Below are 18,856 nucleotides of genomic sequence, written 5' to 3'. Positions count from 1 at the left end.
ACTGTTGTACAATAGAAATTCCCTTTCATCTTAAGAAGTGATAATTATTTTATGCCAGAGAAAAAATGCAAATATGACATGAATAATTATTTTGTGACATAGAAAAAAAATACAAATGTGACATCAATAATTATTTATGGACAAAACTTTTGTCTTTTTTCTATCTTAAATGTATTCTTCCATTTTATTTATGGAGAGATTTTCATTCAGTTAAATACATAATAATAAATAAATAAAACAAACTTTCTTTCTTCATTCAACTCTTTCTTTTCTCATTATCTATTCCAAAAATCAATAAATCAAATTCTTCAATTTTATTTATTTATTTATTTATCAAATAGTCTAGTTGTTAGAAATTCTCTATTTTAAGGACAATAGGTGGAGTGTCTGAGGTTCGAACCCGACCCCTGTATATATTATGCAATATCCCACTGAGTTAAGCTCACGGAGACAATTCTTCAATTTTATTAATAATAAGAGATACTTATTTTGAGATAGACAAAAAAGGTGACGGTAATAATATTAAACATACAATTTCATTAGAAAAATGGGTTCAAGTATTTATTGGGGTCAAATAAATCTTGAAATTACTCCCTCAATTTCAAATTGAGTGTCACTTTAGCAAACAAAATATATTTTAAAATGAATGTTATTTTCAGTTTCTATTGCTATAATAACATTTTCTTTTAAATTATACCCTCCAATTTTTTTTTTGGGTGGTGGTTGGGGTTCGAACCCCGGACCTTACATATATTATGCATTATCTATACTAACTGATTTAAGCTCACAAAGACAATTATACCCTCCAATTAATAATATGCATACTACTTCCAAAATATTACTTTTACTTTAATGGAAAATTAATCATTAGTTAAAAAGGATAATTTGGTAAAATAACAATTATCTTCTTTTTAAACTTTGTATTTCTTAATATGTGTGTAAAAACCATAAACGACATTCATTTTAAAACGGACGAAGTACCAAATACATTGCTCTCCTAAAAAAAATGGATTTATTAATTCTTTTGATACCCCTTTTTTAATTTGAGATTTATGTTTTCTAAGAAACTAATAAATTCGATATATAACATTTAATGTATGGGGCATATTTTTTTTTTATAGCATTACATGTGCATATCATATTTCCGTTCTTTTTTAATTGTAAGTTTTTGACATTTTACATAAACCATAATACCTAATAAAATGCCACTACTTTTTTGAGCGAAATAATATAATGTCAATACTTTTGATATACTCCCTCCGTTTCAAAATACATGTCCAATTTTTGCAATGTGCACTATTCACTTGATTTACTTTGACCATACTTTTTTACTAATGTATAAATATAAACATTAACATGTAAGATGTTGTTTGATTTGTCTCGACAAATATTTTCAAAATATTAAATTTTTATAATTTTTTACTTTAGATAATTAAAGATATTAACGGTCAAAATTGTGCACTGGCATATGTGAAGTGGTTGACTTGGACATGTATTTTGAAACGGAGGGAGTAATAATTTATACTTTTACTATAATAGTCTTCTTCATTAAATATATCATCTCATATCTCTCCATCATAAATGACTAAGGATAATATTGGTAAAACAATACACCATCTTGTCACTATTATAAGCAAAACTTTTATGTTTTAGATTCATTCAATTAATGATATATATAGTCTTTGTTATAGACCACATACATCATTTAATGAATTAATCTAAAATGCAAAGTTTTATTTATAATAAATGACCGAATGATGTATTTAAGATTCCATCGGAGTTTGTCCGCACGCAACTTCGGAAACTAATCCCTCAAGTATTGTGAAATCCACTTAGATAATAATCTCATCTAAATGCTCTTGGCTTCACACACGCTACGTTATGCTCACAAAAAACTATATAATATATATTAATTTAAAAAATAATAAATATTGTATTAATACCTCAAAAAAAATATTGTATTAATATTGTTAAAAGATAATTATTGTGAGACAGTTAAATAAATAATATTAATTTTTTTGAAACAAAAAAATAATATTAATATGACAATGACAATTATTACTACCTCCGTCCCAATTTAATTGACACAATTTTGTTTTTCACACATATTAAGAAAAATGTATAAATAAAGGGGAAAGTGAAATATATTGTATCGGGAATGATAAAAGTAGTGTTATTTAGTGTTTTATTGTATTGGGAATGATGAAAGTTGTATTGAAAATTGAAATGGGTAAGTTATTTTGGGACACTTTTTTTGAGAAAATGGGTCAGTTATTCCGGGACGGAGGGAGTAAACGCTATCTTTTTCACAATTTGACTGCAAAAAAAAAAGAAAAAGAAAAAAGATTCAGGTATTCATTGAGGTTAAGGTCAAATAAATAAATAAATCTTCATATTCAACAATCTTTTCTTTTTTCTCTTTCACTTTCCTTTTAATTTTCCTCATTTATTTTCTTCAATTCAATTTTCAAACCCAAAATCGCATTCATATAAATCACACCAATTTCTCTCTCTTCTCTCTCTCTCTCTCTCTCTCTCTCTGAAAATCACATTTTCAGCGGAAAAACCCAAATCTTGAATTTTTCGTTGAATCGAAGTGTTTTTTCAGTTTCGTGTGATTATTTACACTGTTTAAGGAAAAAAAGCGCGTTTGTGTGAAAAAGCGCGTTTGTGAAATGAGAAGAAGAAGTTGCATGTTGTTGTGAAGAAAGAGTTTTGTTTGAATTGAAGCTTCTGAATGGCAGCTAAACGCGTTTATGAAGCATGGAAAGGAAGTAATGTATGTAATGTTCTTCACTTTTAATTTCAATTTTGGAAAATTTTTGTTTTTATTTTTTGATTTTGTTTTGAATTTTAGTTGTTAATGTTTGATATTTGGTGATGGATATGATTTAGATTTTGTTTTGTTAGTTTGGTAAAGTGTGATTTGGTTAAAAGATTCTGTTTTTAATAATAGGGTTAGTAGTTGTGTTTTGAACTATGCACAGACGCTTCTGATCAAAGGCGTGTCCGGTGTCTGAGACTTAGACTTGTCATTGTCTGACATGACAATGACACCGACATATGTAATTACATTGAATTTTGTCATTATCCGCGTCGTGTCTGGTGTCTGTGTTGTGTTCTTGATTCATAGTGAGAAGTAGTTTTGTTTGAATTAAAGTTTCTGAATGACAGCTAAACACCTTTATCAAGCATGGAAATGAAGTAATGTATGTGATGTTCTTCACTTTTGATTTTTGTTTTTTTTGGAATTTTAGTTATTTATGTTTGATATTTGGTAATTGATATGATTTAGTATTTTTTTTTTGTTAGTTGGTAAAGTATGATTAGTTTGATGTATTAAGTTTTTAACAATGGGGTTAGTAGTTGTGTTTTGAACTATGAGCAACCTCTATAGCGCACAGACACTTCTGATCAAAGGCGTGTCTGGTGTCTGTGTCGTTGTCTGACACTGACATGACATTGTGACTTAACGTTGACACACGTGATTATATTGAATTGTATCATTTTCTCAAATTAATATTGGTGTTGGTATCCGTGTTGGTGTGTATGCTTCATAGCGAGCAACCCACATAGGCATTGGATACGACGCTAGCATATACAACTAAACACCGGTAATAATTTGAGAGAATAAAATCAATTGAATGTGACCACATGTGTTGGGGGGTTTTGGACAAGCCTTCAATTTGAAGTATCTGTGCTGCTACATAGGCTTTGCATTTCTAATGCTGTTTTTGTTATGAATGTTTGATATTTGGTGATGGATATGTTTTAGATTTTGTAATGTTGGTTTGAGAAAGTGTGATTTGTTTGATGTATTATGGATTTAATAATGGGGTTAGTAGGTGTTTTGAACTTTGAGTAATCTCTGTAGCACCAATACTTCTGTTCAAAGGCGTGTCCGGTGAATTGTGTAATTTTCTCGAATTATTATCGCCGACGTGACAGTATCTGTGTGTTTGGTGTTCGAGTGTGTGTCCGTTCTTCATAGCGAGCAACCCACACAGACACTGTAGGATACGACACTAACATATACCAGGCACAGACTAGCGGACACAAACACTAACATATCAGGAACAAAAGGGTTTTTATAGCTGTGTCTTTTGAAGTTGGAGCTCCTGACACAGTCACCTGAAATCACACAAGCACGTAGACTACAGTGATAATGTTTGATATATTTGGTGATGGACATGTTTTAGATTTTGTTGTTAGTTCGGAAATTGTGACATGGTTAATATCTTTTGTTTTTAATTAGGTTTTAATAGTTGTGTTCTGAATTTGAACTATGAGCACAAGACACAGACACCGGATACAGCACTAACATATACAAGTAAACACCACCGGTAATAATTTGAGAAAATAAGATCAATTTAATGTAACCACATCTGTCGGGTTCCATACACATCTTCAATTTAAAGTGTTATTGCTACATAGGTTTTGAGTTTGTAATGCTGTTTTTGTTGTTGCTTGAAAGTTGAAATTGAGAGTTATCTCATGACATAGTTTAACTTGGCAGTTTAGTTTTGAAATTTTAGCAACTGGGTTTTGTTTTAATTTCTTTACCTGTTCTTTTGGATTTAGCTTTTAATGCTTGATATTTAGTTATGGACATGTTTTAGATTTTGTTTTGTTAGTTATGGATATGTTTTTAATTGGGTTTTAACAGTTGTGTTTTGAAATGGGACATCATGCAAGACACAGATGCACCAGAGATAATTTGAGAAAGCGTGTTTCTAACTCGTGCCGTAAAGGCGCGTGTTCAGCAATCCGAAATAAAAAAATTTGCATCGAAAATTAAAAAATTGTGTGCACAACTTGTAAGACATTATTACGATATTGAGTCCTTTAACATGTTCCTGGCATTTAGAGCACATCTTAACATTTACTTTTGAGAAAATGCAATTTGTTGTATGTAACCACATGTGTCGTGTTGGATGCCAGACACATCTTCAATTTGAAGTGTCGGTGGTACATAAGTTTTGAACTTCTAATGATGTTTTTGTTGTTGCTTGAAAGTTGAAAGTGAGAGTGATGTGAGGTAATAGTTTAACTTGGGAGTGTAGTTTCAAAATTTTAGTAATTGGGTTTAGTTTGTTTTTGTGTAGAGTTGGTGGAGTGAGATTGAATAGATGAGAAGGTTTTTCTTCTATCTTTTGTAACTGTTGTTTTGTTTGTTTGTGAGAGGAAGCTTGACTTTTTTGTTTCAGTGACTATGTAGTTTTGTCTTTGTATAGGGTAGGATTGATAAGATGACAGAGGCTATTTCCTTTGGAAACTGTGCAATTTTGAATGAGAAGTTTCAATTAATCTATCATTTCTAATTGTTCTTGTCTCTGTTAGAAAGCTTGACTTTTTCAAAAAACTGATAGAGCCTTGATTGTGGTTCATTGGATTCCATGAGTCCGTTAAAAAAGAAGTTAATGGTCTTGATTCAGTTGTTTTTCTAAAAACTATGTACTTTTGTCTTTTTTGTGTGAGGAAATTGATGTGCTGAGCTGGCAAGTTAGAATATTTGCTTTTTGGAAAATGTGCTACTTTAAAAGATCAGTTTTGCCTGTCTTCTCTATATCTGTTATTGCGTCTTTTATTTTGATTCACTGGACGAGTCAGTTGACAGAAGAATATAATGCGACGATTTGACATTATACCATCTACCCAATCGGTAATTTGTCTTGTCTGCAGTTGTTTTTCTACTCTGTAATTTAGTTGTTTTTTTTAGTAGAGAATGCTGTGTTGAGTTGGTGGAGTGAGATTACGTGCTTTCAGAATTATGAAACTTTGAATGCTGTGTCTGTGTGTTTATGTGCTCTAGTGTGGGATTATCGTGCGAAGCTATCTGTTATTCTTGTCTAGTTAGGTTGAAGCTCTAGGCTAATAATGGTCAGTTGCCGTGTCTTACAGGGAAATAAGAAATTAAGATGTGTAATCTGTCCCTTTTTCCGTGTTTATACTTAATATTTTGTAATGATGGGTTTGGATTTTCAATGCTATTCTTGTTTCTTGAAAGTTCAAAGTTGAGTGATGTGGGAAAACTTTAACTTGAAGTTTAATTTCAGAATTTAGGAAACAAGTGTGTGTCTATGTACGTGATCTGTGTGTGTATGCTGATTCGGTGAAGTGAAATTATGCATTTGGAATAGAACAACTGCAATTGAACACTTTCAATTAAACCATCATCTGTAACCATTGTCTTATCCATTGGTGTGTGGAATACTACTTTGCCTATAAACTGATTGAGTCTTGAGCGGTTCTTTGTAGGAGCTAGTTGGAATAATAAATTAGTGTGATTATTTGAATTAATACTATCTCTTGAGTGGTTGTTTGTAAGAGTTGGTTGGAATATTAAATTAGTGTGATTATTTGTATTGATACGATATCTGGTAGATTACTAGTGTTCCCTCAGCTGGTTTTCTAGTGTTGTTCTAGGCAAAAAACCTGTGATGCAATACACTACTAGTCTTTTGTTGCCTTAGTTAATTTGAAGTATTTTCTTGTTTTATTCGGTTATTTTGCATTTTTGGTCAGCTACCTTATAGAATAGCTGTTTTGGGTTGTTGGCCTTAAGATTGATTATCCTCAGGCGAAATTGTCCTTTTATATACTCTGAAGGTCTTTGATCAAACAAGCAGCCTAATATTTTAAGGCAGTGTGCATTCCATGTAGGTTTCTAGTGGATTTGACTGATTTCTCTCCCTTTGCAATTTTTATCAGTGAGTATTGTGTTCAGGGTTTCTCGGTGGGACATGGTCATGATTGCTTCAAAGCATCTTCTATTACTTATATGTTAAGAGACTGAGCAGTATACTAAATTTATAAGCCAGTTCAGCTCATTTTGTTTTTCCTGTTTTGGTAAAGAGGGTTCCTTATCAACAACCACTTGTTGTACTCTTTTTCATAGTAGTAATGTTCACAAATAAACGAACCTAAATTCTCTCCTAGTAATGTAATGTTAAATAGAAATATTAAGAATTTTTTACTCTTGTTTAAGTGTCAGAATATCGACAGATATCCTGGAATATCTACTGTGCTTTTAAAGTTTGTTAAAATATCTTCAGAATATACTGTGGAGTGAGTTATTTATCTAATTATGCAAGCAATATTCACATTGTTAACAAATTTTATTTATTATTTTTGCATGTTTGTTACCTTATTTTATTAAGGTTAGTAAATCTATTGTTTTATTGGTTTGGGCTTGAACTTGTAAATTGTAATGCTTCACATAACCTAATTATTATTGTAAACAGAATCATCTGGTTAATATTCTCTGCCATCTAGTGATAAACCATATCAATCTAATAGTCTCTTATTATGAATCTCTATTCTCTCTTTTCTTTATCCATGACTTCAACAAAAACTTATTTCTCATGTTATCTTCCTGTAACGACATGGTTCTTTCTTCTAGCTAATATAAGAAGTTTTACTTTTTAATGACCAATTATCTGTTATATATAAAAGTTCTATTTCATTTCAAAATTCTTATAATCTTATGCAGAAATTCCTATTTGGAGGAAGGCTTATATTTGGGCCTGATGCTAAGTCATTGCTTATCAGTTTGGTGCTGGTCATAGTTCCGGTTATCATCTTTTGTGTATTCGTAGCAAGGCATCTTCGGCACCATTTTTCTTCATATAATGCAGGATATGCTATTTTGGTGGTGGCAGTTCTCTTCAATATTTATGTAAGATTTATGAATAATTTTCTTTCTTTGTCATTTGATGTTCTAATACTCATATGTTAATGTTTCTTAGTTTGTTTAGTTGTCAATATTATAAATAAACCCTCTCAAGCTAAATGTTAGTAACTCATTTGTTAAATGATTGATATGCTACATTTCCTCTCAAGCTAAAACTATTAAGGTCTTGGGTTGTTACAAATAAACCCTTCCAAACACTCTCAATAACTCATAGGAATGTCCAAATAGGCCATATAAAAGTCAAAAGCAGCAAAATATAAGGTGAACACAAGTCTAAACAACAGTAGCTTTACAGATAACAAGCTGTTGTAGTTCCACATCCAAACAGTCGTTTGGAGTTGTGGAACTAAAACATTATTAAACCTGATTCAGTGGTGGGTGACCATATATATAGATATTGCTGCCTAAAAGGTTGGTCACATGACCTCATGTAGGCAAAGTTACATAAGTCAGGGTACTTAATCCTTTTATAAGGGGAATAAATTCTTGACTATGACCATAAGGTCCATAACCGATGCCTAGGAAAGTGAAGACAGCTACTGGAAAATAAAACAGTTAAGACACTAGTCAAAGGAGTTCCAGAAATTCTACAGCAGAAAAACATGGATTTGGTCATGGAGAATAATACCACTTTTATACAATGTTGAAAGGGAGAATAAAGGAGAGAAATCGTTAGAATGTATACAATTTTTGCTCTTTATTAATTAATTTACAGTCATTTTACATTCAATCAATTAAATAGTATTCTCAACTACCAAGCACTGGCTCAATAATTAGTAATTGATTGTTCAAATCTAATTGATGTAAATATATTTATCAATATATTTTATCATAAAAGATAATGTTCTAACATATATATTAACATTATATGTGCATCGGTGAATTTTAAAATAGTTAGATCTTTATTCATGACTAGTACTTTGTGTTCTGTGTTAGTGTGAATAATATTTATCTGTTTTTGCTTTTTGCTTCTTTGCCAGCTTGTTTTATTAATTCTTTTTAGTATTTATCCTCTCAATATTTTGTTTCATCGTGTTTTTCTCCAAATATAACTTTCAACGAGAAGAAAATTTTATTTGGTGAAAAACTTTTGGTAAAAGAAAAACATTAGTACTAAATTTCAAGATCTTTCCAATAATAAGCATCACAATAAATAGTGGAATAGTAGGATTTAAGAAAACAAGAATAAATCCAAGTTACTCTTTCTTAAATCCCAATGATCTTTTAATAGACATTTACTTTTTTTTTTGAGAGACATTTACTTGTGATCCAATGAAGGGAACAATTTGATTATAAATTCATGAACATGGGTTTAATTAGTTGATTTATTAGCGAACAGAAAAAGGAAGTATTGATCTTTGATCTTAAAAGAAGAATGGTATCGTGTGTTAGATTCTAATCACAACTCAATGACACATCAATAAAATTGACACATCTAATAATACATTTTCTCTTTTCAGTATTTTCTAATTTGCGAAAGTAAGGATTTGGCCTGTTTTGGTTATATGATTTCCTTTCATTTAACCTACATTCTTAGGAAAAACTCATTTAATATGTTGATTTCTGAGAGCTGGAGCTGGATGCAATTTAATCCCGTAATTTTTGTTTATAGGTGCTGATACTTCTCTTCCTTACTTCGGCACGTGATCCGGGGATTATTCCTAGGAATTTACATCCGCCTGAGGAAGAGTTCCGTTATGACTCGTCCGTTTCTATTGACATTGGGGGAAGACAAACACCAAGCCTTCAGTTCCCTCGAACAAAGGAAGTAATGGTCAATGGCCTTCCTGTAAGAGTGAAGTATTGTGATACCTGTATGCTGTATCGCCCTCCTCGTTGCTCACATTGCTCCATTTGCAACAATTGTGTTGAACGTTTTGATCATCATTGCCCTTGGGTTGGCCAATGCATTGGACTGGTATGGTAGCTGATATCCACATTGTTATTGATTTTATGATACTCATTTCTTTCATAATGATGTGCTGGCTCATTACATGTTTGCTTTCTTGTTATTTAAATATTTATATATTTTTGGTTTTCCCAATGTGCAGAGGAACTACCGTTACTTCTTTATGTTTGTTTCTTCGGCAACTCTTCTATGCATCTATGTGTTTTCAATCTCAGCTTTTTACATCAAGGTTTTGATGGATGAGAATCATGGGACAGTGTGGAAGGCAATGAAAGAATCCCCTGCATCTGTCATACTAATGGCATACTGTTTCATCTCTTTGTGGTTTGTTGGTGGACTAACTGGCTTTCATTTGTACCTTATTGGCACAAACCAGGTCCGTGAATTTCTTTCACAGTTCTGAATCCAATATAATGTTTATCTCAAATGAATCCAATATATTTCAGTGAATTTCTTTCATTGTTCATTGTACTTGCATAATTAGCGGGTAATTTGTCTCAAATGAATTTAATTTTGAAACCACTATTGAAAACAGTTCTTATGATGGAAAGACAGTAGTGAGGTGGACATGGACAAAATCATGATGTAAGGCTGAGCATAAAATTACTCAATGTTTTTGAATGTGGTAAAAAATTAGGCTGTGTTGTAGAGATGAAAATTTCAGAAGCATTTTCTTAATATATTAAACGTATTTTTGATCTCTCATACATTTCCTTTTACCTAAACAAATGATGCTTTATGGTTTGTGCCTAGATTTGTCTTGAATGAAATTCGAGATGAAAATTTTCAGAATAACTCCAAAGATAGTGTAAGCCTAATTCGTTTGTACCTAGATTTGTCTTGAATGACCAAATTTTATAGAAAAGACATGTTCTACGTCTGCATACCTTATATGATATTACCGGTTTGGTTTTCTGTAAATTTGATTCTTAAAAAAGATCATGTGATTGAAGAGTATCTTTATCATCTTGGTGATTAATTTTATTTTTGCAGACCACCTATGAAAACTTTCGATACAGAGCAGATAACAGGATCAATGTTTACAATCGGGGGTGTTTAAATAATTTTCTGGAAGTATTTTGTACAAAAGTGAAGCCTTCAAGGAACAATTTTCGGGCTTTAGTTCAAGAGGAGGTACAGAGGCCACCTCCTCGGGTAGTTACCACCCGGGAACCGGAACAAGATGTAGGCGGAGATCCTCGTTCCAAGGTTGAAGATGATCTAGACATCGGTGAAGACCTATTAAAGATATCACAGCGGCGGAATATTGAAGAAATCGATGAAGACATAAGGAGCAGAGGTAGCAATGGACCTTACAACAATGCATCTGAAGGTGATTCAGTTCTGGGCTCAGATCGTCGAGCTCCAACAGTTCAACCAGAAGAAAGGCACTCAAGTTGGAGAAGAAGTGGAAGCTGGGAAATTGCGCCAGATGTACTTGCCAATTCAAATGTAACTGAAACTAGAAGCTATGTTTCTGCGCGTCAATGATCGCGGTTTCTTTGATGTTTGTGTAGCATATCAACTTTAGGTGATATGGGGTTTACTTATATATATCAAAAAGATTGAATAGGAAAAACTTCTTAATCAGATTTTACCGTTATAGGAATGTGAATTGAATTGAATTGATTGAGGCATTAAGTAGAAAAACTTATTTGAGCTTTTGTGGTAATCTTAATTCTTAGCTCTTATGGAAAATATAGAAATTCGACTGTTCAAGAAAAACATGTTATGTGTCTTGGTTTTTCATTTTATTTTTTCTTCTACCATACAATCTTTATAGCTTAATATGCACAAACAAATTAGTATTGTACCATGCGCAACCTTATTTTCTAACATTGAATCATTAAATCTATCATATTTCATTCAATTTAATAGTGAGATTTATTGATTCAGTGGTAGAAACAACCTTGTGCATGATGCAGGATATATGTCCCTGTGCACTATACATTTTGCCATCTTTGCACTACATCTTTACTTGACTTTATTCTTTCTAAATAACCAACCAATTGTGATGCTGAAAAAAATTATCATCATGTATTGTTTTATGCTTTCTCAAAATGCTATTGACACAATTACGTGATATTTTTGTCAAACGGTTTGAAGAGTTTTTCTGTTTCAAATCACAGAATGGTCTAATAATAAAACTGAGATTTCTATTTTGCATTGTGTATTGTTCACTTTAATGTTTTGGTAGAGTTTACTAAAATTGATACATGATGATGGATATCACTATTTAAAAGAAGGATAATATGCACAGTGTTGGAAACTCCGCCTTAATTGCGATCCGCCCCTAGTCGCTTAAATTGCTGCCTTTGGTTTGCCTTAATTGCTGCCTCCAACACCTTCATTATGTTGGCTTTGAAAGGGTGGATTTAGTCCCAGATCGGATGATAAGACTTTTGAGAAGAGTTTATAAAGAGGAGGCACTCCTCACCCTACAAGTTGATTTTGTAAGGATGAGTTAGGTCCCAAATTTCAACACACAAGATTTCACTAATAGAAATTATATATTGAAAATTATGCTATTTTATATCTCAAAAGGTTGAACATTAATTTTTCTCAGTAAATACTCCCTCCATCCTAAATTAAAAGTCTCTTTGGAAAATAATTGTCCCAAATTATAATTCGTTTTTCCTATTACAACCTTAACTATTCATTACTCTCTCTTCTTTCAATTCTTTAATTTATCTTTTTCATAACATTTATCAAGGACAATTTTGTAGAACAACTCATAATATCTATTTTCCATACAAAATTAATTATGTTTCCTAATACGCGTGAAATGTCAAAAACATCATATACTGGAAGAAATACTTTTGATTGGTGGAATCTTCCAACATGTGTCATAAGTGTGAACATTAGCATGCCCCTTAAAAGTATTAGTGCTTTCATGTGGATACATTAATTTTTCACAATTGAAAATTAATAAATGAAAAACTTTGCTTTGTCACCTTCAACAATTTGATGCTAAAATTAAATTAAGTAAATATATAAAAATAGCAAAACTAACATCATTACTCTAAGCCAACCATTACATACTAAAAAATATGCCACTAGTACAAAATTACTATTTTTGAATGGGAATATAAAGAACACCATAAAAGTGAAGAATCCATCTCTCCCATAATACAAAGTGCTCTTGAATTCTTCTTTTGCCAAAACAACCAAAAGAAAAATGAACTCCTCAAAACTTTCATCCTTGTTGTTCACTCTTTCCTTGATCTTTATTGCTCAAGCATCCGGCCACGCATTATACGAACAGGTATGTGCAGAAGCCAAAGAAGACCAAAACTGTTGCCTTAACCTTTTGAAAACCGAACCAAAGATTGCCACCGCGAGAACCGATTTTGAGCTATGTCAACTCATCCTAGAGTTGGGAATTAAAAAGTCTACAGAAGCTCAGATTCACATAAAGGAATTATTGAAGACAAACCCTTCACCAGCAATTAAGGAATGTGCTACATTTGATTATGATGGGGTGGTTGCATCATTCAAAAGTTCATTAGGTGAGTTGAGGTTAGATACCATGACATCAAACTATGATGCCAAAACTGCTGGTGATGGACCTACAACATGTGACACTGCCTTGGCTAATGCAAAAATTCACAATCCTGTCCTTTCTACTCTGAATAAAGAGATCATGTTGCTTAGTAAAATTGCATTTTTGGCAACAAACAGGCTTCCAGTAAAACTATCAGGGTAATATGAATAGAAGACAAACATGCAACAAGCTGCGCTGCTAGGCCTTTTTGTCAAAAGGAAGACATAATATGTGTAGTGGGGAAGTTTTTATTTATATTTTTTTTGTGGTCTTCAAAATTGTTGTGTAATGTGGAGGATGATATTTAACATCTTATATATTTGGATGTTGTAAAAAAAAACAACCATCTTATATATTTGGATGGTTTCTAATCAATTGGTTATTTTCTTTTTTAATATATTATCTATCTTTTTTTCTTCTCACTCTCAAAGGTTTCCTTCATAGGAGGAAATTGTATTCAAGGTGTGTTGGATATTAAATGCGAATATATTTCTCGATTTTGATTCAAACATTGGTTCGTCTCTCATTAAGAGTATTAAAGAAAATGCCGAATATATTTTCTCTTACATGTTTTTTTTGTTGTTGACGGAAACAAATCCATGTCATTTCAATATGAAAGAAATCATTAGAAATACAAGATGATGTAGATATAACATCTTAAACTATACTGAATCGTTTTTATTTTTATTTTTATATTCTAACAAATTCTACCCGAAAGTTTGGTACTAAGATATTTGTGACACAATTTCTTGCATGTGGCAATGTTCAAATAGTAGAAAAAATCGAAGAGCCAAACTGCATTGTGTAACGCCCTAAAAGTCATGTATACGTATCCTTATAATTTATCCTCAGTAATGTAGGCTCTAAGCGTATAGTATTTTCCTTAGGAGCTTTAAGATCAACAACTAAGGGTATAACGGACTTTAAGCATTCCAAACCTTGAGAAAATTCGAATTCTGCCCCTACAGCGTGCGCCACTGTCTCTGCGCGAACACATGATCTCCATGATTTTCCTTCAAGCCTGTGATCTGTGTTTGGACGCACGAAAGAGTTTATGTGTTTCTGTTCGTGAGTCCGAACAAAGATTTTGCACACGCAGAATCAGCGTTTGAAATCTTGTAAATCGTACCAAACTAGATGATTAATGTTTTTGATAAAAATGTTTTTAATATGAAAGGTTAAAATAAATGAATATTTTTTAAAACCATAATCACAATTCAAATCCGTCTTTCTTGTGTTTCCTTCAACTTCAGTTGATATCAGAGCTCCAGTTTCTTGACTGAACACTTAACCTTGTGAGAGTAAAGATCGTCTTTATTGGACTAGTCTTTTGGGTTGGGTTCTACTCATGGGCTTAAGTAAATCGTACCAAACTAGGTGATGAATGTTTTTGATAAAAATGTTTTTACTATGAAATAGTTAAAATAAATGTTTGTTTTTTTTTTTTTTTTTAACCATAAACACAATTCAAACCCCCCTTTCTTGTGTTTCCTTCAACTTCAGTTGATATCAAAGCTCCGGTCTCTTGACTGAACACTTAACCTCGAGAGTAAAGACCGTATTTATTATGGGGAATTCAAGTTAAATGGTTCAAGTTGGTTTCGAGTTTTTTCTTCTTAATCCGGGTGTCCACTAATGTTAATCCATGGATGGAAAGAAGCCACTTAGTTAATTGATCTCTATTGCATTCTATAAATAGAAAAGATGTATTGCAAATAATATATTTCTAAGTATTTAATCATTTTAGAAGACTTTTGGTTCTATCTAATCATTCTTCAAAGATATCTTAAGTCCTATTAAAATTCTTAGTAGGAGAAGAACAAAAATGAAAGAGAATGTTAATCTGTGTTTTTAGAATCCATTGAAATATTCTAGGGGTGGGCAAAAATAACCAAAAACCAATTCGAACCGGTTAACAGAACCGAACCGTATTAAAATTAACTGAACCTTTTAACCAATTCTCGAACCGAACCATTATTTTGATAACAATTCAGTAACCGAACTGAACCGTTAGTAACCACAATTATCCGAACCGAACCGAACCATTAACCATTTCTATTTTAAAAACAGCTTATTCAAACAACTTATTTTATGCAAAACAACTTATTTTAAAAAAATAACTTATTCAAAATAGCTTTTTTTTATGAAAACAGCTTATTTTAAAAAATAACTTATTCTAAACAACTTATTATAAAAATAGCTTATTCAAAACAGCTTATTATAAAAACAACTTATTTTATGCACAACAACTTATTTTAAAGAACAGCTCATTCAAAAAGCTTATTATAAAAACAACTTATTTTATGCTATAAGCTGGTTCATGTCACGCATTTAGTAGAATCAGAATGATCAAAATGCAATGTAAATTTACATTATTTAACACACTTCACTTACTCACTTAGTACTAGTGCTACATTTTTTTACTTATATTTTCTATCTATAGTCTTAGGGTAACACTGTTTCATCCCTTTTACCGCACGAGCTTTGTTGTGGCCCAGAAAGAGAGATGGAAAAAAAAAAGGAAAAGTATAAATGTTGAAAACAAAAATGCTTGTTAGGTAGGAAATTCAACTCGGCTAGTCGTGTAATGGAATCAAATCAAATAGTAGTAAGTTGTTTTCTTTCTTGGATCTCTTCACCATAAAATTACAAAGCAATGTAATTAAAAAGCTATTACGTGGTAAAAAAAATTCAAAAAGAAAAAGTGAATTGCACAAACAATGACGATAAGATATCCTGTAGTACTAGTGAAATAATTCAAGGAACACATTTTTTTTTATAAAATAAGTTGTTTTATATGAAATAAGTTGTTTTGAATAAATAGCTGATAAGTTGTTTTGCAAAAATAAACTGTTTTTTAAAATAAGTTGTTTTGCATAAATAAGTTGTTTTAAAATAAACTGTTTTGAATAAGCTGTTTTTAAAAATAAGAAGTTTTGCATAAAATAAGTTGTTTTGAATAAGTTTTTTTTTTTAATAAAGAGATTGTAATAAGTTGTTTTTGCATAAGATAAGTTGTTTTGAAGAAATAAGCTACTCTAGCTTTTAATTTCAATTTGTTATTTTTTTAATAAAAGTGATTTTATTCATTGGAAAAAAATATTTGTTTTGGTTCGGTTCGGTTTGATTAATTGGTAAGCAAATGGTTAACCGAACCATAACTTTGGTTCAGTTTGGTTACTTCCAAACTTTAAACGGTTCAGTTCGGTTATTCCGAACCATTTGAGCAATTTGGTTCGGTTTGGTTCGGTTTTGATGGTTAACCGAACCATGCCCACCCCTAAAATATTCGAATTCAAACACTATCTTATGTAGAATGATAGAGTATTATAACATATGATTTCTCAAATATATCTAGACTTAGTCAAGTTTCAATAATCAATATGGTGTCTTAAACTTCTACATGTAGTCCACAAATCCTCTAATGAAACTTGTTAAGTACCTTATTACTCAAAGTAGGAGAGGTATTATGAAACTATATTTTGAAATACATGAGAAAGGTTGAAAGATTACTCATGGAGATCATGAGAAATTAGTTCAACTTATTTTCAAAACACTAAAGGTAGAAACTCTTCCAACTTCAATGACCTTTTTTAGGTCTTTAATTTCTCTAAAATTCCAATAGCTTGCTTGTGTTTCATCCATGGTTTGCGAGTCTGAATTCCACGGGAAACAATAAGTCGGTTGCGCTTCTGAATTCTATCATGGTTTGCGATTCACAATCTAAATACTTTTCAATACACGATTCTGCGATTCTGAACTATTGAGGGATTCTACTATTTCAATTTTGGCTATCCAGTAAAAGCGATTCAGAATCAGCCAGAAAAATTGAAAACGCGGTTTACCGAGAACGATTTACTGAAACGCGATTGTGATAAACTGACAGTGAAAACGTCAGATTCGCGATTGCGATAAACTGAGAGTGAAAACACCACTGCGATGAACTGAAAGTGAAAACGCGATAATTTGAAAACGATCCAAGTTTCTTAAAAACTCAATTTCTCTGCTATTCTTCAAAACGGTTGCTGAAGGTTTTCTCTCCATCTTTGTGAGAGCTTTTGTGTTTCTCTTCTTGTAAGAGTTTGTGGTGCTGGTTTTCTTTCAAGTGTAGGTACGATGACAGAGGTGAATTTGGAAGACTTATCATTGAGTGATGACGAGGGACTGAGTTTCGATATCGAGGAGGAAGAGAGTGCTGAACATGATCCACGCCTATGTTTGGTCGGTCGTTTTCTTGTCAACCGTCCTATTCGATTGAAGGAGATGAAAGTACGGATGTCTGAGGTGTGGCGACCGGTGAAGGGGGTGGCGGTGAAGGAAGCGCAACCAGGGTTATTCTTGTTCCAATTCTTTCATAAACTAGATATGGAGGAGGTACTGAAGGGTGGTCCGTGGACATATGATAATCACTCATTGGTTTTGGAAAAGCTGCGAATAGGGGTGTCGTTGAAGGACATACAGTTGAATTATATGAATCTCTGGGTTAGGGTTTACAATTTGCCAACTGGTATGATGAAGGAGAAAGTCGGAATGGGATTAGGGAATTATATTGGAGAGTTTTTGGAATATGATGCAAATAACAATTCTAGCTTCTGGCGTGAGTATATGAGATTGAAGGTGAGATTTGATATCAAACAGCCATTGAAGATAGGGAAGAAGATAAAGGCGAATGGGGGAGAATGGTGTGTGGTAAATTTCAAATATGAGAAGTTAGGAACCTTTTGTTTTGTGTGTGGGGTGCTAGGGCATGGCGAGAACAAGTGTGAGGTTAGGTTCTCTCAGCAAGATGTCGTGATTCCAAAACGGTGGTCAAATGCGATTAGGGCAGATCCATGGAAGCTGGGTGGGAGGGCGTCATCACAGTGGTTGCGGGAGGATGGGGGTATTAAGGCTGATGTGGAGAAGGAGAGAGGGAGGAGGGCCGAAACAGATGGACAATCTGAGTCCAATAGGCAACAGGCTTCTCCGACTACTATGGCGAAGGTGAACACATGTCAGGTACTGATGGGTACGCATATTGGTTCTACGATTGTGTCAGATGGGGCCATCAATGGTGTGAAGGAGTTAAGGCATGCAAATGCTCCTTTACTGAATTTTACCAAGGATATGAGGTCAAGCACATCATGCTCAACCATTTCCTCAACTATTGATAACCACAACCAGGTGCACAATACTAGTGAGAAAGAAGATAATGCAGATGTGGAATATCAGTTTCAGAGAAAGCGTATGCGAGAGGACAAACAACTTGTCGAGGATTCCACAAACTAGACTAACAAGCATTTTTTATCGGCACGTCCTGGCAGCCAGGACTGCCGGGACCAATGATTATCTTGAGTTGGAACTGCCGGGGATTGGCCAGCCCGAGTGCAGTTCCTAATCTTCAAAACTTGGCCCGGGGACACAAACCAGACATACTTTTCCTATCTGAAATGTTGGCTAATAATCGAAGCATGGAAAAAATCCGTGTAATGTTGGGATATGATTCATGCCTAGCAGTTGATGTGGAAGGCAGGAGTGGTGGGCTGGCAGTGTTCTGGAAGAATGTTGCTAATTGTCGTGTGTTTTATCTTGGTTTTCGGGTGTCAAACATTGATTAAGTTTGAACCTTTTTAACCGGTGATATCTTATTTTTTCTTGGGAAGGGAAAAAATAAGCAAAACCCTTGAGAATCGAGGTCCGGGAGTTGTTTTCGCTACGGGAAGGTGTTAGG

The 18,856-nt window shown here is 32.8% G+C and overlaps 3 protein-coding genes across 5 annotated transcripts; all 3 read left to right on the top strand.

Annotated features, from left to right (window-relative positions):
- Positions 1 to 2,394: 2,394 nt before the first annotated feature.
- Positions 2,395 to 11,327, top strand: LOC146914456 (protein S-acyltransferase 8-like). Of its 3 annotated transcripts, none has more exons than XM_085717320.1 (5): positions 2,395 to 2,779; positions 7,493 to 7,678; positions 9,306 to 9,611; positions 9,745 to 9,978; positions 10,596 to 11,327. In XM_085717320.1, exons 1-5 carry the CDS (start codon positions 2,738 to 2,740, stop codon positions 11,091 to 11,093), a joined length of 1,266 nt encoding a protein of 421 aa, XP_085573446.1. In that variant the 5' UTR covers positions 2,395 to 2,737; the 3' UTR covers positions 11,094 to 11,327. The 3 variants fall into 3 exon arrangements, with proteins under 3 accessions (XP_085573446.1, XP_085573448.1, XP_085573447.1); XM_085717322.1 differs by having other exon boundaries at positions 2,395 to 2,783; XM_085717321.1 differs by lacking the exon at positions 2,395 to 2,779 and adding an exon at positions 5,587 to 5,662.
- Positions 11,328 to 12,679: 1,352 nt separating this feature from the next.
- LOC146914455 (uncharacterized) lies at positions 12,680 to 13,655 on the top strand. Its single transcript, XM_085717318.1, has one exon. The coding sequence runs from the start codon at positions 12,781 to 12,783 to the stop codon at positions 13,306 to 13,308; it is 528 nt and encodes a 175-aa protein (XP_085573444.1). The 5' UTR covers positions 12,680 to 12,780; the 3' UTR covers positions 13,309 to 13,655.
- A 3,607-nt stretch (positions 13,656 to 17,262) lies between these two features.
- LOC146914454 (uncharacterized) lies at positions 17,263 to 18,414 on the top strand. Its single transcript, XM_085721072.1, has one exon. It carries the CDS (start codon positions 17,263 to 17,265, stop codon positions 18,412 to 18,414), a length of 1,152 nt encoding a protein of 383 aa, XP_085577198.1.
- Positions 18,415 to 18,856: the final 442 nt, after the last annotated feature.

Source organism: Medicago sativa, chromosome 6, assembly GCF_051527215.1.
Source record: "Medicago sativa cultivar Bolivia chromosome 6, Bolivia_mono, whole genome shotgun sequence".
NCBI lineage: Eukaryota > Viridiplantae > Streptophyta > Magnoliopsida > Fabales > Fabaceae > Medicago > Medicago sativa.
This window is presented reverse-complemented; position numbering and strand designations above follow the sequence as displayed.